We start from the raw sequence: 24,270 nt of genomic DNA, 5'->3' as shown, positions 1-24,270 counted from the left end.
CAAGCTCCCCACCCATGGTCACACGTCCCCCATCCTCCTCCTCGCTGTTCAAACCAGGGGCCAAGGACTCAGGCTCCTTGGAGGCGTGCAAGATGCTGGTGGGGTTTCCTCCAAGTACGGCATGCAGTTCTTTGTAAGAATGGCAGATCTGTGGCTCAGCATCAAGTTGACTGTTGGCCTCTCTGGCTTTATGGTATGCCTGCCACAGTTTCTTCACTTTCGCACAGCACTGCTGCTGCTGCTCCCTGTCATACCCTTTCTCCTGCATCCCCCATTCAATCTGCTCATAGATGTCCATGTTTCTATGGCTGATTTGTGGCTGTGCTTGCACAGCCTCTTCTCTCCACAGGCCCATGAGATTAAGTATCACCGGTCTACTCCAAGTGGAAACATATAGCCGACATGGTCAGCTGCACACCTTGAAGCCCTCTGTTCCTGTGTCCTCGCCAAGATGACCAACCAAGAAAAGGCATTTCAAAACTTTGCAGGGATTTAAAGGGCAAGAGAAGTCTTCTGGTCTCCATGACCCCTGAGCAGCAGAATTCACAACTGTGACCAGAATGATCAGTCAGGCATTGTGAGACAGCTGCTGGAGGACTGTTAGGGTTGACGTAGGGAATGCAATGTCTACACTTGCACTGCATTGACCTCAATATATTGACCACGACTCAACGCCACTCAGGAAGGCGGTGTTACTGTGCTGGCATAATGGAGAGCTTACAATCAGTGGGAAACCAATTTAAGTGTAGAGACATGCACAACTAGGTCAACGCAAGGGGACTTACATTGACCTAACTTTGCAGAGTAAACCAGGCCAAAAGGAAGCAGCGTAGCGCACTAGTCTGACTAATTGAAGTCTGCAAGCAGATACAACTCATTACTAGAGCATCTTTAGGCATGATGGGAGGTGGATTTGTACAATGCAGTATCTCTCAGCAAGGAGGAGAATTAGGTAGGAGACTAAGCTCCCATTACTCTATTCTAGACAGCATTATCTATGCAACACCTGCACTAGTTTGAGAAGGGAGTTGAGGTAGGGAGCATCTTAAATGCTGGCAGACTATCTAGCATGAGAGGAAAGTAGCAATCAGAGCACTGTCTAATAGAATCATGACTGCTGCCAAGATACTGTAAGTGCTACCTACTATGTACATTCCTATAATATTATACAAATAAATTAAATTTCAGTCTTGATTTTAATGAGTGAGTTTCTTATAATATTAATAAAGAGAAAGCTTCAAAATTTAAAACAAAAGAATATCACCAGACTTTATGAGGCGCAATCAAGAAATATACACATTATCACAATGGGATAGGTTAGTTTCAGATATTGAAATCATGTTAGTTTTGGAAGCATTAGGCCAATGTTGAGTTGTTTAATGAGGAAATTGTTGGTGCTGTGACTAACATGCAAGACTGGGACAATTCCTGGTTGTGTGCGACTTCAGACTAGTTGCTTAATGTCTCTGTGTTTCAGTTTCCCTAGTTGTAGAATATGAGACCACCACTTCCTTTACTTTACAGAGGGTTTGTGAAGCTTAATTCATGATTGTAAGGGACTGTTTACACCTGAAACATTACAGTGGTACAGCTCCAGCCCTGTGCTGCCCTCCCCCACACACCCCCGCCTAGGAGCCAGACCTGCTTCTGGCTGCTTCCGGGGCACAGTGCAGTGTCAGAACAGGTAGGGACAAGCCTGCTTTAGCTGGGGAGCACTGTTGATGGGACTTTTAACGGCCCAGTTGGCGGTGCTGACCAGAGCCCCCATGACCCAGTGCCTTACATTCTGTGACCCAGTACTTGGTCGTGACCACACTTTGAAAACCATTGGTCTAGAGACAACTGCTTTCCTGAAATGAAACTAGAAGCAAAATCTCTAGCTTACATGAGGGGGTTTTTAACAACAGTTCTGTGGCTACAATTGTTAGTTTTATGCCAGGATGCTGGTACTTATAAGTAATTGTTGCTACAATGCTGTGATTATATTCACAGTGTTGTAGCTTCACCGGTAATACAGATCAATCTGGATGAATCATCTCTGAAGACTGCAAGCAATAGTATTTGCTAATTACGCACGAGTTTCCCCAGAAATGTACACACCCCTCAACCACCACTACACATGGAGGTTCTCTGCCTCTCTCTTTTTAGTATGTAATAGAAGAAATTACTTTAGTACAAGGCTTTCGATAAGTGACTGATTGAGATAAATGGCCATAAACTCCTTCCAGTTGGTCATTAAACCCTAGTAAACATTTTGCACCTCATTCATTACTGCTTAACTATATGTATAGTGTGCTGTCAACACAAGTCTTCTACCATCACCATTTTAGTTGGTTTACTCATGTATTAAGTTCAATTAAGAGGGAGTTTATAAGCCATTTGGTTCCCCAGGGTAGTGTTTATTGGACAAGGATCCATAAGTGAAGTTGAAGTAAAGTAGTTTTGCTTATTCAAAGTGTGGCAAACCAGTCAAATTAGAGAAAGAACCAATTAATACAGCAGTAGTGCGTGTGTGTGTGTGTGTGTGTGTGTGTGTATTCATTGTCTAGATTGTGTGTTTTCCCTTGTGAGGGCCAATCTACAATGGATGAGTAACAACTCAGCAGGGGGCCATCAGATCTGACTTCATAAGCAATAATCGGCCCAATTTGCGTCTCCAGCGTACAGAAGAAATAATGAAGTCAACTGAGTGAATAAGTCCCAATTATTGTCCTTTCTAGCCAGGCACTTGAGGAATGTGAGTTGGCTGGCTACTAGGACATTGGGAGAGGGCCTGAAATGGCATTCAGTATAATCACTGCTAAAAGTGTATGCAGCACAGCACATCTCAGCATTTGCACTGATTTATTACAGATGGCTTGTGGAATATACACAGGGCTTAAACAACAAAATCAAGCAAAAAGTAATCTTGCAGAGTGTTGTTTCATGTCTCATGGAGGTTGCGTTTGTTTTTTAATGGCTATATTTCCAGCCATAAGGAAGGGAATGCAAGACATCCCTAGTTCAAAGCCACTATTAGTAATGCTTCTTTGGAATGCTGTAGGACTCTCAGGATGCAACTACAACTTCTATCATTCAGACTAGGGAATCTGAAGATCTTTGGGTGGTGGGGGGAGGAAAGAATATTCAGGTCATGTAGTCAGGTCCCCTAGAGGTGCAAGGTTATTCCTTAACATGGTTTGACTGAAAAGGACACTGTCAACTTGATTTATCTTCGATTGACTGACTGTCACCTGTTTTTCTTTTCTTTGTTTTTTTTTGGGGGGGGGGGGGGGAAGAGGAGGAAGAGATTGTTGTGTTTTTTAAATTCACTGCTCTAAATACTATGAAATTATTATTTTTTAAATTCCTTTGAAGTAAGATTTGAGAGATTTTTCTGCTCCTCCAGATGTTTATAAAAGTCTCTTTAACTATAAGGGGAACAGTGAAACTGGCTATGCACAAAGTGCTGTCAAATGCATAAAATAACCAAAATTGAAAAAATAGAGAAACATTTTCATGTGTTTCCTTCAGTTATAGTAATGTTCCAGTTATTTGTATCAGCATCTAGCATTATAGTTAGGTGTGACTAAGTATATACATTTTGTGGAACACTAGCAGTTTTCATGTTGATGATGTAACTTGAATTGGCAATACTGGAAACTTCCAAAGAGGAACTCCAGCTATAAATGAATCTGCAAATAAATTTAGGATATTTATATTGAAAGCATACATTTTTAAAGAGGAAACAGATAAAAAACAATTTAGACTATGACGTTATTGAGAGAGATAGTGTTTGGGGGCTTTCGTTTATTTTTAATTTCTAACAGGTGTGTACTATTTTTACCACTATTAAATTATATCTACTTTAACATCCGATTCTCCCCCCCCCCATTGTAGTTTAGATATATGTTTTGCTACATGGTATAAATCGACCTCTATCAAGAGCTGGAAATGCATTCATTATCTATTTCTGCAACCAGATAAATCACATTATAAATCTAGACCACAGTTAGGCTTCTCTGCATTCCTTTTTAGTATGGAATCAGAGTTTCTACTGTGATTTTAAAAGAAGGGTGAGAGATATTAATGCAGTTCCAAAAATACAAGGATTCTGGAAAGCTACAAAAATACAGTCTTTTCCGTAGGCTTTTGGCTAAGATATTCCAGGGTACAAAATATATCGGAAGGACAGAACAGGTCATGGGGGGTTGGGGAGTGGCACTATATGTAGAATCAAATGAAATAATCTTAAATGAATCCACATGTTCCATAGAATCTCTATGGATAGTAATTCAATGCTCTAATAAGAATACAACAGTAGGGATATATTATCGACCACCTGACCAGGGCAGCGATAGTGACAATGAAATGCTAAGGGAGATTAGAGAGGCCATCAAAATAAAAAACTCAGTAATAGTGGGGGATTTCAATTATCCCCATATTGACTGGGTACATGTCACTGTTAGGATATAGATATTCAGGCCTGTCTGTAAAGGCCTATACTCTAAGAATTTAGGTGTATTCTTATCACTTAGCTAGTTATAGAGGTATAAAAGAGAATCAAAATCACTGTCTGCCAGTGTAAAGTCCTTCTCTTACTGTGACAGTCTGAGGCCCTTTCTTAGGCTAAGGCCTTTGGCTAAGCAACAGAAGCAGCCATAAGCTGGGAAGCAACCGGTCACCTCCTCACATTCCAACCTAGTCACATTGAAAGAAAGTGCTATTGGGCTGTTAGGCATTATCAGGACAGGATTGTATTCCTATCATCTCCAGAGAAAGGGAAGTGCCTAAAAGATGTAAAAGGAAACTTAGTTTGATAGCATCCTGTCTGGCAAGAACTCACTTATCAATAGCTGGGACGTGAAATCCTCATTTCTGTGTTTGTTCTGTCACTGTAGTCCCCATTTCCCCATTAAGAAAAGGAGTACTTGTGGCACCTAAGGTGCCACAAGTACTCCTTTTTTCTTTTTGCGAATACAAACTAACACGGCTACTACTCTGAAACCTGTCATATCCCCATTGTTTGTCTGTATAATCTCTGTCTGGTTCTGTGATTGTTTCTGTCTGCTGTATAATTAATTTTGCTGGGTGTAAACTAATTAAGGTGGTGGGATACAATTGGTTAAATAATCATGTTACAATATGTTAGGATTGATTAGTTAAATTTCAGTAAAATGATTCGCAAAAAGAAAAGGAGTACTTGTGGCACCTTAGAGACTAACAAATTTATTTGAGCATAAGCTTTCGTGGTCACCTTTTCTTTTTGCGAATACAGACTAACATGGCTGCTACTCTGAAACCAGTAAAATGATTGGTTAAGGTATAGCTAATCAGAACTCAAGTTTTACTATACAGTCTGCAGTCAATCAGGAAGTGAGTGGGTGAGGAAATTGGCATCATGTTTTGCTAAAGGGGGAAATGGGGGTGGGGAAATTGGAATCATATTTAGCTAAGGGCAGGAATGGGAAAAGGGCCACAGGTAAGGCTCTGTGGTGTCAGAGCTGGGAAGGGGGACACTAAGGAAGGAAACTGGAATCATGCTTGCTGGAAGTTCACCCCAATAAACATCGAATTGTTTGCACCTTTGGACTTCGGGTATTGTTGCTCTCTGTTCATGCGAGAAGGATCAGGGAAGTAAGTGGGTGAAGGAATAAGCCCCCTAACAAACAAACAGTCACCTCAGGACAAAATGCAGAGACAAAATGTCTCGATACTTTAAATGACTGCTTCTTGGAGCAGCTGGTACAGAAACCCATAAGGGGAGATGTAATTCTCGATCTAGTCCTGAGTGGAGCACAGGATCTGGTCCAAGAGGTAATTATAACAGGACCGCTTGGAAACAGTAACCATAATAGAACAACAACATTTAATATTCCTGTGGTGGGAAGAACACCTCAACAGCCCAACCCTGTGGCATTTAAATTTCAGAAAGGGGAACTATACAAAAATGAGGAGATTAGTTAAACAGAAATTAAAAGGTACAGTGACTAAAGTGAAATCCCTGCAAGCTGCATAGACACTTTTCAAAGACACCATAATAGAGGCTCAACTTAAAATGTATGCCCCAAATTAAAAAACACAGTAAAAGAACTAAAAAAGAGCCACCATGGCTTAACAACCATGCAAAAGAAGCAGTGAGAGATAAAAAGGCATCTTTTAAGAAGTGGAAGTCAAATCCTAGTGAGGTAAATAGAAAGGAGCATAAACACAGCCAAATTAAATGTAAAAATGTAACAAGAAAAGCCAAAAAGGAGTTTGGAGAACAGCTAGCCAAAAACTCAAAAGGTAATAATGTTTTTTAAGTACATCAGAAGCAGGAAGCCGGCTAAACAACCAGTGGGGCCCCTGGACGATCGAGATACAAAAGAAGCACTTAAAAACGATAAAGTCATCGCAGAGAAACTAAATGAATTCTTTGCTTCAGTCTTCACGGTTGAGGATGTGAGGGAGAATCCCAAACCTGAACTGTCTTTTGTAGGTGACAAATCTGAGGAATTGTCACAGACTGAAGTGCCACTAGAGGAGGTTTTGGAATTAATTGAGAAACTTAACAACTAGTCACTGGGACCAGATGGCATTCACCCAAGACTTCTGAAAGAACTCAAATGTGAAATTGTGGAACTATTAACTATGGTTTGTAACTTGTCCTTTAAAGCAGCTACTGTACCCAATGACTGGAAGATAGCTAATGTAATGCCAATATTTAAGAAGGGCTCTAGAGGTGATCCTGGCAATTACAGACCGGTAAGTCTAACATCAGCACTGGGCAAATTAGTTGAAACAATAGGAAAGAATAAAAATCGTCAGACACACAGAACAACAAGTTGTTACGCAAAAGTCAACATGGTTTCTGTAAAGGGAGATCATGTCTTACTAATCTATTAGAGTTCTTTGAGGGGGCTCCAGTGGACATAGTGTACTTAGATTTCCAGAAAGCCTTTGACAAGGTCCCTCACCAAAAGGCTCTTATGTAAATTAAGGGTAGGAATAAATGGTAAATTTTCAGAATGGAGAGGGGTAACTAGTGGTGTTCCCCAAGGATCAGTCCTAGGACCAATCCTATTCAACTTATTCATAAATGATCTGGAGAAAGGGGTAAACAGGGAGGTAGCAAAGTTTGCAGACAATACTAAACTGTTCAAGATAGTTAAGACCAAAGCAGACTGTGAAGAACTTCAAAAAGTTCTCATGAAACTAAGTGATTGGGCAACAAAATGGCAAATGTAAAGTAATGCACATTGGAAAAAATAACCCCAACTATACATATAATATGATGGGGGCTAATTTAGCTACAACTAATCAGGAGAAAGATCTTGGAGTCATCGTGGATAGTTCTCTGAAGACGTGCGCACACCGTGCAGCGGCCGTCAAAAAAGAAAACAAGATGTTAGGAATCATTAAAAAAGGGATAGAGAATAAGATGGAGAATATCTTATTGCCCTTATATAAATCCATGGTATGCCCACATCTTGAACAGTGCGTACAGATGTGGTCTCATCTCAAAAAAGATATACTGGCATTAGAAAAGGTTCAGAAGAGGGCAACTAAAATGATTAGGGGCTTGGAACGGGTCCCATATGAAGAGAGATTAAAGAGGCTAGGACTTTTCAGCTTGGAAAAAAGGAGACTAAGGGGGGATATGATAGAGGTATATAAAATCATGAGTGGTGTGGAGAAAGTGAATAAGGAAAAAAGTTATTTACTTGTTCCCATAATATAAGAACTAGGGACCACCAAATGAAATTAATGGGTAGCAGGTTTAAAACAAATAAAAGGAAGTTCTTCACTCAGCGCACAGTCAACCTGTGGAATTCCTTGCCTGTGGAGGTGTGAAGGGTAGGACTATAACAGGGTTTAAAAGAGAACTGGATACATTCATGGAGGTTAAGTCCATTAATGGCTATTAGCCAAGATGGGTAAGGAATGGTGTCTCTAGCCTCTGTTTGTCAGAGGGTGGAGATGGATGGCAGGAGACAGATCACTTGATCATTACCCATTAGGTTCACTCCCTCTGAGGCACCTGGCACTGGCCGCTGTCAGTAGACAGGATACTGGGCTGGATGGACCTTTGATCTGACCCAGTGTGGCCATTCTTATGATCAAGTGTAGTCTCAGAGACTGTATATACTATTGAATTATGAGGGTGGCATCTAACATCTGCAGGGAGATGGAATCAGTGATGCAGATGACCTTCAACTATGTCTTATGCTTACGATAGTGTCACCTTAGACTGAGTTAAAGGTATGGGGAGGTAGTCAAAGGAAAGTGGAAAATTAAAGCATATTTAGACTGTCAATCTTTCACATTCGCAGGAAACCCTGCTAGTTCAGTTTCTATTAAGACAGACTAGCTTATTACTAACTCACTAAAAACTAGCTTATTAATATAAACACATTCAGCATTCTGGTGTAAGGGATCAAGGCACAGTTTCTTCATAACTTGCCTTTGTTTTTCTCATCCCCAAGTGGGTGTGTGTTTGGAAATGGATGTTCAAAAGGGTCAAATAAAAAGGACCGTTAACAGGATTTTTATCCCAACCTCACTTGGAATCCAACAAACCATCTTTGTCTTTTTGTTTTAAATGAATCCTGTGCTTTGAATTACTTTGGAATATCATATGGTACCTTGATCCATTGCTGATGAGAATGCTTTCCCTTATTGTCAATGTGCAGTAATACCACACCAACAGGAAGTTAAACACTTCATCTGTCACCCTATTAAAAAACAAAAACAAAAACAAGCAAACCTTGTTATGATAAATATCCATTTCAAGATTCTTGTCCTCCCTACCCCAAGAACAGTGTAAGTGAAAAATAGTTCGTGTGAAACCACAGACATTAAGGCCCTGATCCTACAAACCCTTAGGTACATGCTTAATGTTGACTAGTCCTGCTGAAAACCCCCCTACACAACCCCTACACTGTGCCTTTTCTTCAACAACTATGCAAATTTTGGGGGGTGGAGGGAGAGGGGAGAAACAGACTCCATTACTTTGGGAGACTGGGAAAGTGCTATGTGATAAAAAAAAAAAAAAAAAGACGACTTGGGATCCCAGGCTGATGAGCAGGTGTGTAGAGATGACATTAATTCCATCTGAAGGAGGGAGTGCTCCATAGGAGAAGCAGATGATCCAATTTACACAGGCATTTTCAGGCTAATTTAATGAGCAGATACGATTAGATCTATATAAATCCAATCAACTAATAACACAGTAGAGCACTGTACTCTGTTTTCAAGACCAGAAAAACTCCTCTATTTTGGACATCCTAAAGTTTAAAGTCTAGACAACCCTGAGCATTTGTGCATTCCAGGGAATTATATCCTTAACAAATGATGTTGCATTCATGGCAGATTTAAAAGGGAGCTTAACAGGAGGGCCAGGCTCAAGTTTTGCTTGCAGTTAAATACAAGAAGTCATACAATGCCAGAGACATTTTCATTACTTTTAATTTACGTTTAGAAAGGACAGCGTTTGCTTTGGTTTGCACATTCCCCTGCAATGTTTGCAGTCCCAAAATTACAATGCTGTCATAGTGCATTACCACCAGCAAGAAAAAGAAAAAGAAAAACCTAATGAGTCTAGCATTGTCCAAGCTGAGCTAAATACATAAACAAAAATGATTAAACAGGGCTGTTGGTTAATTGCAGTTAAATTGGGGGTTCTCAAACTGGGCGTTGGGACCCGCTAGAGGGCTTGCGAGCTGTCAACCTCCACCCCAAACCCCGCTTGCCTCCAGCATTTATAATGGTGTTAAATATATTAAACTGTGTTTAACTTTTTTTGGGGGGGGGCTTGCACTCAGAGGCTTGCAATGTGAAAGGGGTCACCAGTAAAAAAAAAAAAAAAAGTTTGAGACCCCACTGAGTTAACTCATGAGATTAATTATTTTGAGTTAATCATGTTTAATCGCAGTTTTAATCACACTGTTAAAGAGACTACCAGTTGAAATTTATTAAATGTTTTGGAAATACATTTAATCAAAGTGTATTTTGATTACAAATATTTGCACTGTAAAAATGATAAAGAAATAGTATTTTTCAATTCACGTCATACAAGTACTGTAGTGCAATCTCTGTCCTGAAAGTGCAACTTACAAATGTAGATTTGTTTGTTACATAACTGCACTCAAAAACAATGTAAAACTTCAGAGGCTACAAGTGCACTCAGTCCTACTTCTTGTTCAACCAATCGTTCACACAAACAAAAACAATTAGGAGTCCAGTGGCACTTTAAAGATTAAACAGATTTATTTGGGCATAAACTTTCGTGGGTAAAAAAAAAAACCCACTTCATACATCTGAAGAAGTAGGTTTTTTATCCATGAAGGTGCCACCAGACTCCTTGTTGTTTTTGTGGATACAGACTAACACGGCTACCCCTCTGATACTGAGGCAAACAAAAAGAAAAGGAGTACTTGTGGCACCTTAGAGACTAACAAATTTATTTGAGCATAAGCTTTCGTGAGCTACAGCCGATGAAGTGAGCTGTAGCTCATGAAAGCTTATGCTCAAATAAATTTGTTAGTCTCTAAGGTGCCACAAGTACTCCTTTTCTTTTTTCAGGTAAGGTGAGCTATTACCAGCAGGTGAGCCGGGGGGCAGGGAGAACCTTTTGTAGTGATAATCAAGGTGGGCTATTTCCAGCAGTTGACAAGAACGTGTGAGGAACAGTAGGGCGGGAAATAAACAAGGGGAAACAGTTTTACTTTATGTAATGACACATCCACTCCCAGTCTTTATTCAAGCCTAAGTTAATTGTATCCAGTTTGCAAATTAATTCAAATTCAGCAGTCTCTCATTGGAGTCTGTTTTTGAAGGTTTTTTGTTGAAGAATTGCAACTTTTAGGTCTGTAATCAAGCGACCAAAGATACTGAAGTGTTCTCCAACTGGTTTTTGAATGTTATAATTCTTGACGTCTGATTTGTGTCCATTTATTCTTTTACGTAGAGACTGTCCAGTTTGGCCAACGTACATGGCAGAGGGGCATTGCTGGCACATGATGGCATATATCACATTGGTAGATGCTCAGGTGAACGAGCCTCTGATAGCGTGGCTGATGTGATTAGGCCCTATGATGGTGTCCCCTGAACAGATATGTAAACAAGTTTGTTTACATTTACAGGAGACAATGCTGCCCTCTTCTTATTTACAATGTCACCAGAAAGTGAGAACAGGCATTTGCATGGCACTTTTGTAGCCATCACTGCAAGGGATTTATGTGCCAGATATGCTAAACATTCATATGCCCCTTCATGCTTTGGAAGCATGTCCTCTGGAATGGTGGCCATGCTGATGACACTCGCTTAAAATAAATAAATAAATAAATAAATGAGTTAATTAAATTTTGACTGAATTCCTTGGGGGAGAATTTTATGTCCCCTGCTCTGTTTTACCTGCATTCTGCCATATACTTCATGTTACAGCATTCTCAGATGATGACCCAGCACATGTTGTTCATTTTAAGAATATTTTCACTGCAGATTTGACAAAACGCAAAGAAGATACCGACGTGAGATTTGTAAAGATAGCTACAGCACTTGACCCAAGATTTAAGAATCTAAAGTACCTTCCAAAATCTCAGAGGGATCAGGTAGGGAGCATGCTTTCATTAGTCTTAAAAGAGCAACACTCCAACGTGGAAACTACAGAACCTTACCCACCAAAAAAGAAAAAAAAAAAAGAATCAAACTTCAGCTGGTGACATCTGACTCAGATAATGAACATGAACGTGCGTTGGTCCGCACCGCTTTAGATGGTTTTCAAGCAGAACCCATCATCAGCATGGACGCATGTCCCTTGGAATGGCGGCTGAAGTAGGCGCATGTGGCACGTAAATATCTAGCTACACTGGCTACAAAAGTGCCATGAGAATGCCTGTTCTCACCTTTCAGGTGTCATTGTAAATAAGAAGTGGGCAGCATTATCTCCTGAAAAAGTAAACAAACTTGTTTGTCAAAGCGACTGGCTGAACAAGAAGTAGGACTGAGTGGACTTGCAAGCTCTAAAATTTTAGATTGTTTTATTTTTGAATGCAGTATTTTTGTTTATAATTCTATATTTGTAAGTTCAACTTCCATGATAAAGAGATTGCATTACAGTACTTGTATTAGGTGAATTTAAAAATACTATTTCTTTTGTCTTGTTACAGTGCAAACACTTGTAATAAAAAATATAAAGTGAGCACTGTACAATTTGTATTCTGTGTTGTAATTGAAATCAAAGTGTCTATTTTGATTACAAATATTTGCACTGTAAAAATCAATACATCTGAAAATGTAGAACATCCAAAAATATTTGAATAAAATGGTATTCTATTATTGTTTAACAATGTGATTAAGCACAATTTTTTTAATTGCTTGACAGCCCTATTTAATAGTAAATTTAAAAATGCTTTCAGCTGTAATAATTTATGGTGCTACTAGTAGCAAAGGAAAGAAAATTGGTTTTAAGATATGGTGCCTGATCCTCCAAATATTTCCACATGAATAACTTTTATGTACATAAATAGCTCCATTGAAGAAAATGGGACTATACACAAGTGTAAGTGCTTTCAGGACAGCACTAGGATTTATCTTGACAGCGCCTCTTAAGTCTGCATTCTGCACTAACCACAATAGAGTTAGCAGTTTTGTTTAATTCTGATACTGAGATGCAGTGAAAATAGTGGTTTCTAACTAAACATTCAAACACTATATTTTTTATTTAAAATGTTTAATCAGAAATAAAAAGTACTGCCTTACCTATAATGAAGAATAAACCTGCATGCTACAGCACCAAGTAACAAGATTATTGTCAAATAAAGTTTGAACTTTTCATATTCATCTTTGTAGGCAAACCTGGGACGACAAAATAATGCAAAAGTATTAATATTTCTGCCATTAAAAACAAGTAAAACATCTAAATATTTGTGGTTTTAAAACTGATTTACATTCTACAAGTAGAGTTCCCATTCTACATACATGTAGTACACTTAACACCTTATCTGTCCAAAGACAAAACTTCTTTAACTAATATCTAGAGTTTTTTCTTGGGTGCTTTTCTTATCAACTGTCATGGGGGTGAGGGGGAGGGGACACACCACAAAAACAAGTTTTAAAGTGATCCTGAAGAACATTTCTTCCTCATCTCTCCCCCCACCCCATCCCCAAAAAAACACCACACATGTAGCTCACTGTTCCATTTTCCTCCCACTGAGAAAATGCAAGCATGGTATAATAGCAGTAAGACCTTTGTACTTATATGGCACCACTGAGAGAGGCTTCACTTTAATAAAGCTCTTCATTAACATGAAGAAATTCAATCTCAACACCCTGCAAAATAAGTAAATATTATGAGACAACTATTTCTGTATGGCGATAGTGGAACAATGAAAGCAACAATGTGACTACAGCTGGATGTTAAGGTCTCTTATCCAGTTCAGAGCAGACAGGGGTGTCACCTGAACGGCTGTGACTCCTCCAGGATGAGCAATCATTTGTGATGTTACTGACAGTTTGCACCATGTCACAGTTCGGTGATTCCCTCACTTTCCTTCTATGGAGTAAGTATGCATATCTTCCATGTCGGACGTTGTCCCTATGTGCCGTGGGAAGGAGAAGCCTAGCACTTGCACAGTTGGGGTCATGGATTAGATTTCTGTTTGGTATGTTGGCAACCACCCAGGCTTCAGACCATCTTCTGCAAACATCCTTATCTTCTGCTCAGAAGGCTGTGGCACGAGACCAGAAGGGTTTTCTCAATGTTAGTTAGTGGCGGGTGTGTGTGTGTGTGTTTTATGTCATGGTGGAGCAGTACTATGATATTTGCCATGATCTTTATGTTCTCTCTAACTGTCGCAGCATCTTGTCAGATATTTGCTGGCACAATGTTGCCAATGCCGATAGGCATGGAAATGGCATGGACATGAGGGTGCTACTAATTATGCATAGAGCAGCATTAATTTCTGGGTCCACTAAAATTGTGTGTGGGCTTTGGCTCCAAATTGGGGCACAATATTTCTCTGTGGAATGGAGCAGGGCTAGTGTCAATATTTGGTGTGTGCAGGTGTTGCTTCCCCAAGATATTCCTGCAAGTTTCTGTATGATTTTGACCCTGGCCTTCGTTTCCCTTTTGGTTTGTTCAAGGTGGCGACGGAAGCTGAGTGTGCGCAGTCCAGGGTTATCCAGGATTCATCCGTGCATCAACAGTGACCCACAGAAATTGATGTTTAATGTCTTAGAATCATAGAATCATAGAATATCAGGGTTGGAAGGGACCCCAGAAGGTCATCTAGTCCAACCCCCTGCTCAAAGCAGGACCAAGTCCCAGTTAAATCATCCTAGCCAGGGCTTTGTCAAGCCTGACCTTAAAAACCTCTAAGGAAGGAGATTCTACCACCTCCCTAGGTAACGCATTCCAGTGTTTCACCACCCTCTTAGTGAAAAAGTTTTTCCTAATATCCAATCTAAACCTCCCCCATTGCAACTTGAGACCATTACTCCTCGTTCTGTCATCTGCTACCATTGAGAACAGTCTAGAGCCATCCTCTTTGAAACCCCCTTTCAGGTAGTTGAAAGCAGCTATCAAATCCCCCCTCATTCTTCTCTTCTGCAGACTAAACAATCCCAGCTCCCTCAGCCTCTCCTCATAAGTCATGTGCTCTAGACCCCTAATCATTTTTGTTGCCCTTCGCTGTACTCTTTCCAATTTATCCACATCCTTCTTGTAGTGTGGGGCCCAAAACTGGACACAGTACTCCAGATGAGGCCTCACCAGTGTCGAATAGAGGGGAACGATCACGTCCCTCGATCTGCTCGCTATGCCCCTACTTATACATCCCAAAATGCCGTTGGCCTTCTTGGCAACAAGGGCACACTGCTGACTCATATCCAGCTTCTCGTCCACTGTCACCCCTAGGTCCTTTTCCGCAGAACTGCTGCCGAGCCATTCGGTCCCTAGTCTGTAGCGGTGCATTGGATTCTTCCATCCTAAGTGCAGGACCCTGCACTTATCCTTATTGAACCTCATTAGATTTCTTTTGGCCCAATCCTCCAATTTGTCTAGGTCCTTCTGTATCCTATCCCTCCCCTCCAGCGTATCTACCACTCCTCCCAGTTTAGTATCATCCGCAAATTTGCTGAGAGTGCAATCCACACCATCCTCCAGATCATTTATGAAGATATTGAACAAAACGGGCCCCAGGACCGACCCCTGGGGCACTCCACTTGACACCGGCTGCCAACTAGACATGGAGCCATTGATCACTACCCGTTGAGCCCGACAATCTAGCCAGCTTTCTACCCACCTTATAGTGCATTCATCCGGCCCATACTTCCTTAACTTGCTGACAAGAATGCTGTGGGAGACCGTGTCAAAAGCTTTGCTAAAGTCAAGAAACAATACATCCACTGCTTTCCCTTCATCCACTCCATTCGTCTTCTTGGTCTGCATATTATTCAAATTGAAAGCTGAGACCTCTGTTTGAGGCATTTGGCTTTAACCACCTAGAAATAGATTTCTAAGGCTTTTAAAGTCCTGTTCTAGACTCTTTTCTGAGGTTTCAAATGAGGAAGCCTGAGTAGCCAGCACAATGTCATCCACATGCATGAACTGTGGCAGCATGTTGGTGGAATATCGCTGGTTTATAGGTTGAAAAGTGCTGGAGCTAGAACGGACCCTTGAGGGAACCTGGTCAGTCTTTGCGGGCTGCTGACTGCATCCTGAGACGCAGTCTAATAATGATTCATGGTATATTAATTTTACACTTTGTTTCACCTCCGTTAAACAGGTTGTGTTGAAGACAGAACCAGAGCTTAGGCAGCCCAACTGCCAACACATCACATTTCTACTCCAAACGATAAATTATACTTCCAATTCAAGAGTCATACTCTGTCCTCAGAAATACCCATCCTTAACATGGTCTCACAATAGCGATTCACAGTGAATACCTTGAAGACAATGGTGTTACAGATGTTTAACTGGGACATCAGTGTCTCATCTGCAGATTCTTTATTACTGATGATATAGGTACAAGCCAGAGAGAACCAGCTTAATTAAAATTTGAAGGGCTAGTTTCAGGACTGGCAGTTAAATTATATATTTTTCTCCTTTTCTATTTATAAATGGATCAAATTTTTTCTGGAAGCTACTGAGACCCAATATAGCTGGAATCACACTGCTATTTTTACAGTTACAAAAGAAAAAAAAAGTCACAATTTATGCTCTTCTCCAGTATTAAGTCCATGTGTGTGGCCCCCAAATATTAAACTAGTTGTTTAAAAACAAGTGGTCAGTTTGAATTCAGTGGAATTACACCATGGATAAATCTGGCACAGTATTTTGAATAGTACCTAGGTATTTATTGATCTTGCAGGGCCAATACCCTGCTCATGCTATGGGAAGAAAAATCACCTATGCTGTACTTCAATATCTGTCTTCTACTAACTGGGAACAACTGTAAAAAAACAAAAACAAAACAAAACAAAAACACACCACTTACTTTGCCTGGTTACTTAGAAGAGTTACATTCACATTTCCCAACACCAGATTTAAGTACAAACTGAAAGACAAAACATCCAAAGACAGATCAGTCCATTTTAATTTAATACAAAAGAACTGTTGCCCCACAGGCTAGATTTAGAGAGATGTTCCAACTCCAGTAAGCAATACTGCATATTGTGGTCTAGATTTTTTAATTATAGCAAGAGATGAAACTAGAAAAATTTGTTTAAAATGTAAATGGTGCCCTAGGAATACACATCAGTGCTCTCTTCAAATTGATCCTCAATATTAGTTGGTGATTGATGTGTTTTTTTGGGTTTTTTTAAATCAACATTTAAGGAGTAAGACAGATAAAAAGTTTCTGGTGGGAGGCCTCTTTATTGTCTGTAGTGTTAGGGATCAGGAGAAATTATGAATCAACAGTGAAAAGAATCAGGACGGAGAAACTGGATTAATATTTTCACAGCAAGATAGCTACATCTGCAAGAAGCAGCCCATGAATGGCATCCCAGTACTGTTAAGACAGAGTACCACAGATGAGAGCTCTCTTGGTACCAAAGAGCAAAAGCCAATACAATTATAATTGTAATATGGGAGCATTTACATGAATATTCTGAACAACAAAGTTCCAGGTTAGCCAAGCCTTAGAGCCCATATAGTTTCTTTCAAAAGAAAAAATTTATTTCCGATTCATCTTTCCCTCTCCATTTCAATCCTCCCGCAAGCAGAGATGTGATTAAACATCAAATAGTCCACTGTGCTACCTACCATATTACCATTTCATTTACCTTATACTTTCCTCTTATTCTTTGCAGATATATCTGTTAAATTCTTTTAGAAGAGACACATTGATCTAAATACTTGTAACAACTTTATATTAGAAAGATTAATTTTTAATAAATACATACCCATTTCTCTTTGGTAAATAGGCTTCCATGTCAAAGAAAACATTTTGCCTGTCTTTGATCTGGGTGTTAATTCGCTGTACAAGATCAGATTCTTCAGGACTAGACTTGTATTTGCACCTGCGAGGATGGTGAAAACACAGATCCCTTTTTACAAAATGGATTTTAAAGGGAATAAAATCAGCTTAAACATGGCAACTTTAAAAAAAAAAAAAAAAAAGTATTTCCTTACCAGCACTTCTAACAGCAAGAGCTTACCTTTAAACTTTGGCTGTTAAAACTGACAAAATAAAATCTTACTTTCCTCTTTTCATCTCTAAGGTGCCAAAAGTACTCCTTTTCTTTTTGTGAATACAGACTAAAACGGCTACTATTCTGAAATCTGTTTACATTGTTTCTTTACTTTCACACTATGTTCAGCTTGAGCAACAGAAAGACTAGTCATGATGTGAAAATTTCTAATCAATTCTGCTTTGTTTCTCAGTTCATTAGCAAGCTGCTATATGTTTCGATTCCAAAAAACTGCTAAGTAATGTTATGAATCCCTTTTCAAAAAGAACTTTTCATTATCTTTATTTTTTTAAAATAGTCTTACAGGTATTTTATAAAAGCTTGCTTTTAAAAATTCTAAACTGATCTGAGCGTGTTTTTAAATCGAAAAAATCTCTATCCAGACCATAAACTTCATAAAAGGCAATCTGAAGGGGAAAAAAAAAAACCCAACAAGCAGCCCACACTGTATAGCCTTTCAAAGTGACATCATGCAGCCTACAGAGCCTCAAGTGAAAGGATGTTAACTAATTTAAATCCAAGAGATCGATTTGGTCCCTATACAATTAATGTATGTTAGATGGAGGAAGGCAGGGAAAAAGGACCTTCAGATCAGCTCTTCCTGCTGTGTCTCCTCTTTTGAAATCAGCAGCTCGGGGGACAGCAGGTGGTGCCAGTTTAAGCACTGCTGAATACAGACAATATTAGAGCAATAGGAGGGCTTTTCATTAACTGCTTTGTGACTCTAATCTCAATCATACTGCTGCTCAGCACACAAAGTTCTTCTGAATGGAAGAAAGAGATAAGTGCTGAAATAGTGCAATGATGGACATTTAAAAAAAAAATCTCTAAAACAGATTGTCATATGGAGCTCACTGCTTTGTACCAAAAGGAGAGAAAATGTGAGGGGGATGAGGAGGAGGAACAAATTTAATCTCCAAGCCATATAGCAAAATGACACTTCTGTGGATTTTTTTAAGTTACTGCCCAGCTCTGCTAAGAGATTATTCCAGTTGCAACTACCAGTGTGTGAACAGATAGGGAACAGCCTGCCAGAGCTCAAAACAAAAGGGGAAAAATGCAGATTCCTTTTACTCCTGGGGGAATTATGCACCACTGTATATGCACAGAATTTATGTCCCCTGCAGATTTTTTTGCTTCCCTGCAGAAAAATTACTTTCTGAAAGGGAAGCAAACGGAAGCCACAAGAGCGGTCAGGAGATCCTCCCCAGCAGTGTGTTTTGGGTGCCCGGGGCAGCTGGCAGAGGGGTAAATTACTGTTGGGGCATGGGGCAAGACCCATCTGGTGGCTCCTACCCTGTGCCAGGTTTAGCTGCTAGTCCCAGCTGGGCTAGGGAGGACAGGACTTCCTCTTCAGAGCATCTGGAGATGGGACAGACTCATCCCCAGATTTCTCCTCCAGTGGCAGGAAGTTCTGCAAACTCCCCACCTCCACCTCCTGCACCCATCACTCCTCAGCTGCGGGGGGGGGGGGGGGGAAGGGGGAGATCCCTGTACAGGGAGCTGCTTCTCCATCTGCCTAATCCCCATCATCCAGACCCCCATGCATCCAGACCCTGACCCTCCCACCGAGCCTCTCCCCCCCCCCCACAACACTCAATCCCCCCAATGAGCCCCTCTCCACCCACACCTGGACTACCCCGACGAGCCACCCACACCTGGATCCCCACCCCACCGAGCCCCAACCAGCTGCATCTGGATACCCACCCCACTGAGCCCCACTCCCTCAGCATCTGGACCCCCTACTCAGCCCCCCACACCCAGATCCCCCCATTGAGCCTCAAACACCTTCTCACCTGGACCCCCTGATGGAGTCCTATTACCACTGCACCCCAAACCACCCAACAAGTCCCGTGCATCCAGATCCCCTACTGAGCCACCTGCACCCAGATTGCCCCAGACAAAAACCTTCTCAACTCACACCTGGATCCCCCCATACTAAGCCTCTCCACACTTGGATCCTGCCTTATTGAGCCTGCCTGCCAACACTTGAGGCAGCTGGCATGGGGGGGCAGGGCCCCTGGGGTGTTTCTGGAGCAGACCAGGTCCTTGCGTCGTGTCAGGGTTGAGTGCAGCCTCACCGCTGAGTCCATGTCCTTGGCGGGGTGGAGAAGAGGCTTTACAGTGATCTCCCACCTCTGTGCAGCCAGTGGCCTGTGCTCCCCAATGCCATGCTGGAGCCTCCACATTTATTTGACAAATAAAATGTGCAGAATTTTAAAATATTGTGTGCAGAATTTTTTTTTTTTTGGTGCAGAATGCCCTCAGGAGTATTCCTTTGTAGTGGTAGAACAGAAGGAAAGGGGAGTTAATTTTTCAACGTTTACCACTTGAGCACTTGGAAATGGGACAATAAATTGGGTCACATCAGGAAATTCTGAAAAGGAAATATTAGTAGATGATAACTAAAAGTCCATGTAGTAGAACACTATCAAGTCCTCATCTCCTTCTCTATAAAAATGTATCTTAGGTCTGGTGGTTAATCAATGCTTACATATGATCTAACACAGAATAAACTCTAAAAGATAAATATTTGATGAACTGGGAAGCAAATGTTAACCAATACAAATATTACAATATCAGCTTTAAAATCTCAAAAAAAAAAAGATTAAAAAACTATTCCTCTTTTAGAAGTATATTAAAGTCCCCAATAAGCCAGAAGAGATGCCCCATATATTTATCTCTAAATGTTAAATCATCATAGTGTTTTTGTAAATTTAGCTAGAACGTAGCTTTGCTGTTGCAAGTTTTTGGGCTTAAAATATTCCTAGGTTATATGTGATTTGTCACAGCCTATGATTTATGGGAAAATTGGTAAAACAACAATTAACATGAAAATTGGAAGTAGCCTGCAACCTTGAGAGACACTAAGGCAATATTTTTAGCCTAGTGCCCATGGAATTAAGCATTCAAGCTCTTGTTGTTGGTGGGAGTTGAGCATCCAAACACCATATTGGAAGAATACCACCGAGGATTAAAATTTACCTTCAGATACAGCTACATGGCTACCAGCGAATTCACATGACTTTTCCATAGTTAGATGGAACTGAGTTTTATCTTACTAATAAAACTACAAGTAACAAGCTGATGGCAATGCAGTCCTACAGTATAAAAATATTCCTACAACAGGAATTGTAGGGAGCAATTCTGTACTCCTGAGGGATACACGAGATGATCCAGTTGGTCTTTTCTACTTCTATGAATCTATTATGGTAGTAGTTACATCAAAATTTACACTGCTGTGATAACCTAAGGCTGCTCGCTTTTTAGGAGACTGGGCATGCAGCAAAACAATAGTTATAGCCTGTATTTCAGCCACTCAGGAGAACCCCCCTCAAGACTATCCCATTACCGTTGGAGGCTGTATTTCAAGTCTTTTAATTTCCTCTTCTGTTTACGAATGGAGCTGCTGCATGCAGCCTGCAAGTTATTGAGTTCTTCAAGTTTCTGTCTATAGACCTTGTGAGTTTCCTGCAAAAGAGCAGAGGAAAAAAAGGAGAAAAGATGCAATTTCTTTAAGCCAGAAAAACCTTTGGAGAAAAATAAAACACAAAAATAAGGCACACCCTATTTTTCTGGGAGAGCAGGGAACCAGGTTGCTTCTCCAGCTTGCTCCTGCCTGCCTAAGGAACAGGTCTGCCTGTAACTCTGGGTGCTATTTTTACCATGCAACCTAGTTTTGAGATTAACATCTGCATCTCCCAGTAACTTCAACTGGAGCCATGCGTGCTCTCAACACCACCACCAAAAACAAAAAAGTCATTTTCATGATTTTGATGTCATTCCTGGTGGGGAAGTATATGCTGAAATATGGCCAACTGGACCATTTATCATAAATTGGTTTCATTCTATGCAAGGTTCTCAGGATACCTATGGCACATGGATGCCTAGTCCAAGTGATTATAAATTTCACTTAAAAAATAAAAAGCCTATATAAAAAGGAGGAGGAATATCTCCCATTTACTTCATTTCCCTTGCTGTTACTGAATGAGCTTTTCCACTCATAAAAAAAAAAAAATCTCCTCCTCTGGTCTGATCTTGCAGTAAAGTCATAATCCTATGTTCCATCCCAATCTGTTTCTGTGAAATGGCTGATTAATTGACAGATTAAGGACTCCAATTTCACAGTACGATAAAATGGGAGATGAAGAGCTAGGAAGAAAAGAGCAAAACAGACCTGGTTTAAACATAAAACCCTCTTTACCACTTTTGCTAATTAAACAAATTTGAATAACTAGCAACCAGTACCATATTCTGATTAACATATATAGTTTGAAGTCTGCCACTCCCTACAGCTTGACAGGCCCTCTTTAAAAAGAAGAGCCTCCTCATCACAACCTGTTACGTTTTTACTTCTGAACCCATAAATTACTGCTTGGTTGGCTTTTCCACTGGCTGTGAGCACATCTGCATGTTCCTTGCACCTATGCACACACCACGTTAGCCTGCAAGCTAAAATGAGGGAATTTCTTCACTCTATGTTGGTTTTATTGCCCTTGCTGAATTAGTCTGGGACAAAAAGTCCACACTAAAGCTCCTTCAGCACTATCATTCACAACATTATGGCCACACCAGCTGGCTGAAGCTAAACCCAAGCAAGACAGAGGTTATGCTGGTGGGCACAAAAAAGTACTCTGAAGAGTTTGCAGCTATGGTGCAGTCTCATTTGGTTGAAGGTAGACAGCCACAATCGGTCAATTCAGTTTGTAGCTAAGGAATGCTCCTGGATTCCTACAGGCACTAAGCTCTCACATTGCAGCATCCATGAATAACGCTTTCTACCATCCAACCCTGACAAATGATGACCTGGCCTCAGTTATTCATGCCTTCATCACCTTTCAGCTGGATTAAAGCAATGTGATATACCTGGGCATGAAGCCTTCAGCTCTTAGGAAGCTCCATATGATACAGAATGCTACAGTACATCTCCTTACCAACACACACACACACACACACACACACACACACACACCCCCCAAACCTGTCCTCTGCTTGCTACACTGGCTTTCCACAGAATATCAAATCAAGTTCAAGGTCTCTGCCCTCATCTTTAATTTACACTGGGCCCAGGTCATTGAGTAGCTAAAAGATCAACTAAACCTCTGAGATGAAGACCACAAGCGATAGCTTCCCTCCTCTAGCGCATTATAGAAAACTGCATTAAAAATGAAGCTCCATGGTACAGAAGACAGAACTTTCTCAAGGGCCAGTTCCAGATTGTGAAGTGAACATCTACAAGAACTAAGGATCATCGCAAACTTCACCAACTTCCACTCCAAGTGCAAGGCATATATTTCTTTAACTTTGCCTTCTCTATCAAACATATGGCAATATGTATTTTTGTAAATTATAAAAAAAAATTCCAAAGACAAGACACTACTGCAACACACTTCGCCCCGTGGGGAAAGAATGGGAGGGATCACACACACACACGCGACACATTTAGTCACATCGTTTAGTGCTCAGCTGCTATGGTGATGAGTTCAGTATAAGAACTTATACAGAACAGTTACATTTGACAGCAAGCGTCTGACAGCTTTCTCCCAGGTCCTCCTAACCTGGAGTGAAAGTGGTTGATCCCATCCGCAACAGTCAGAAAACCAAGCTCAACATCAGCCTGCTTTGTTAAAATAGATGTTCTATTCTGTTGGCTGCGTCCACACCAGTAAGACAACTGTTTTCAAACACAGCTTGAAGACATGACATGACACACCCCGGACAAGCAAAACTAATTTCATGGTATAGACACCAAATCCTTATCCAAACTAGGTCAGAAGCCCTTTCAAAAAAAATAAATAAATAAATAAAAAAAAATCCACACCACACAGTTCCAGCCAGACACCATTTTCATGTATACACAGTATGATCACAAGCCAAATAGCAATTGTGCTATGAACTAGCTGAGGGAAGTTTGTCTATAAAGATTTCTGTAAGCGTGATTCCAAGCGTGTAAGCAACACAAATGCCTGTTCACACTGGACATAGCGGTCTAACACTACAAAAGGGTAACCACTCATTTCTGAACAGAGTCATTATTACATACACATTTCTGTAGTGCCAGTCAGTACAGCCATTGTAACTGGCAGAGTTCTGATTCCAACATCAAGGGTGTTCCCATTACATTCATAATTAACCCCACCCTCTTTTTTTTTTTTTAAAATACGCTCCCACAAAAGTCAATTTAACACATTAGACAGTGCCTTAATATACCCACTGTTACGGCAAATACATTGCTCAAGATTTTCAAAAAACCTTCTCTGCCTACACAGTTAGGCTTCAAGTTCATACTTAGGCACCAAAATAAGTTGCCTGATTTTCAGAAATGCTGAGCACCCAGCAGTGCCGACTGACTTCAAAGGGCACTTCTGGAAGCTCAAGATTTCTGAAAATCAGTGCACTTATTTTGGTGCCTAAATCCAACTTTATGCTGCCAATTTAAAACGTTGGTCATTGCTTTATAAGATTTTGGACTAGGGGAAAAACAACAAACAACAACAACAAAAAGATGGTGAGGAAGAGGAAGGGTTAAATGTATAAATAAGATGCTGAACAATTGTTCTTCATGTCCACACAGGGTAGGACAAAAGTAATTGGTTTGGTTTGCAACAAGGG

General features: G+C 40.5%; 1 protein-coding gene across 5 annotated transcripts in view; it reads right to left on the bottom strand.

Moving 5' to 3' along the window:
• TMEM120B (transmembrane protein 120B) overlaps positions 1-24,270 on the bottom strand; it is a 43,624-nt gene that overhangs the window by 12,776 nt on the left and 6,578 nt on the right. For 3 of the 5 annotated variants that reach the window (XR_006275936.1, XR_005289003.2, XM_038373068.2), the window contains exons 2-6: positions 21,011-21,129; positions 17,371-17,487; positions 16,461-16,520; positions 12,724-12,819; positions 8,607-8,696 (exon numbers count right to left, since the gene is read on the bottom strand). Coding sequence is in view for 2 of the 5 variants with exons in the window: in XM_038373068.2 (XP_038228996.1) it covers positions 8,607-8,696; positions 12,724-12,819; positions 16,461-16,520; positions 17,371-17,487; positions 21,011-21,129 (482 nt within the window). In the remaining 3 variants the exon portion in view is untranslated. The remainder of the gene's footprint in view (positions 1-8,606; positions 8,697-12,723; positions 12,820-16,460; positions 16,521-17,370; positions 17,488-21,010; positions 21,130-24,270) is intronic. The other 2 variants (XR_006275937.1, XM_043498416.1) reach the window with 1 other exon arrangement.

Source organism: Dermochelys coriacea, chromosome 15 (assembly GCF_009764565.3).
Source record: "Dermochelys coriacea isolate rDerCor1 chromosome 15, rDerCor1.pri.v4, whole genome shotgun sequence".
Lineage (NCBI taxonomy): Eukaryota > Metazoa > Chordata > Testudines > Dermochelyidae > Dermochelys > Dermochelys coriacea.
This window is presented reverse-complemented; position numbering and strand designations above follow the sequence as displayed.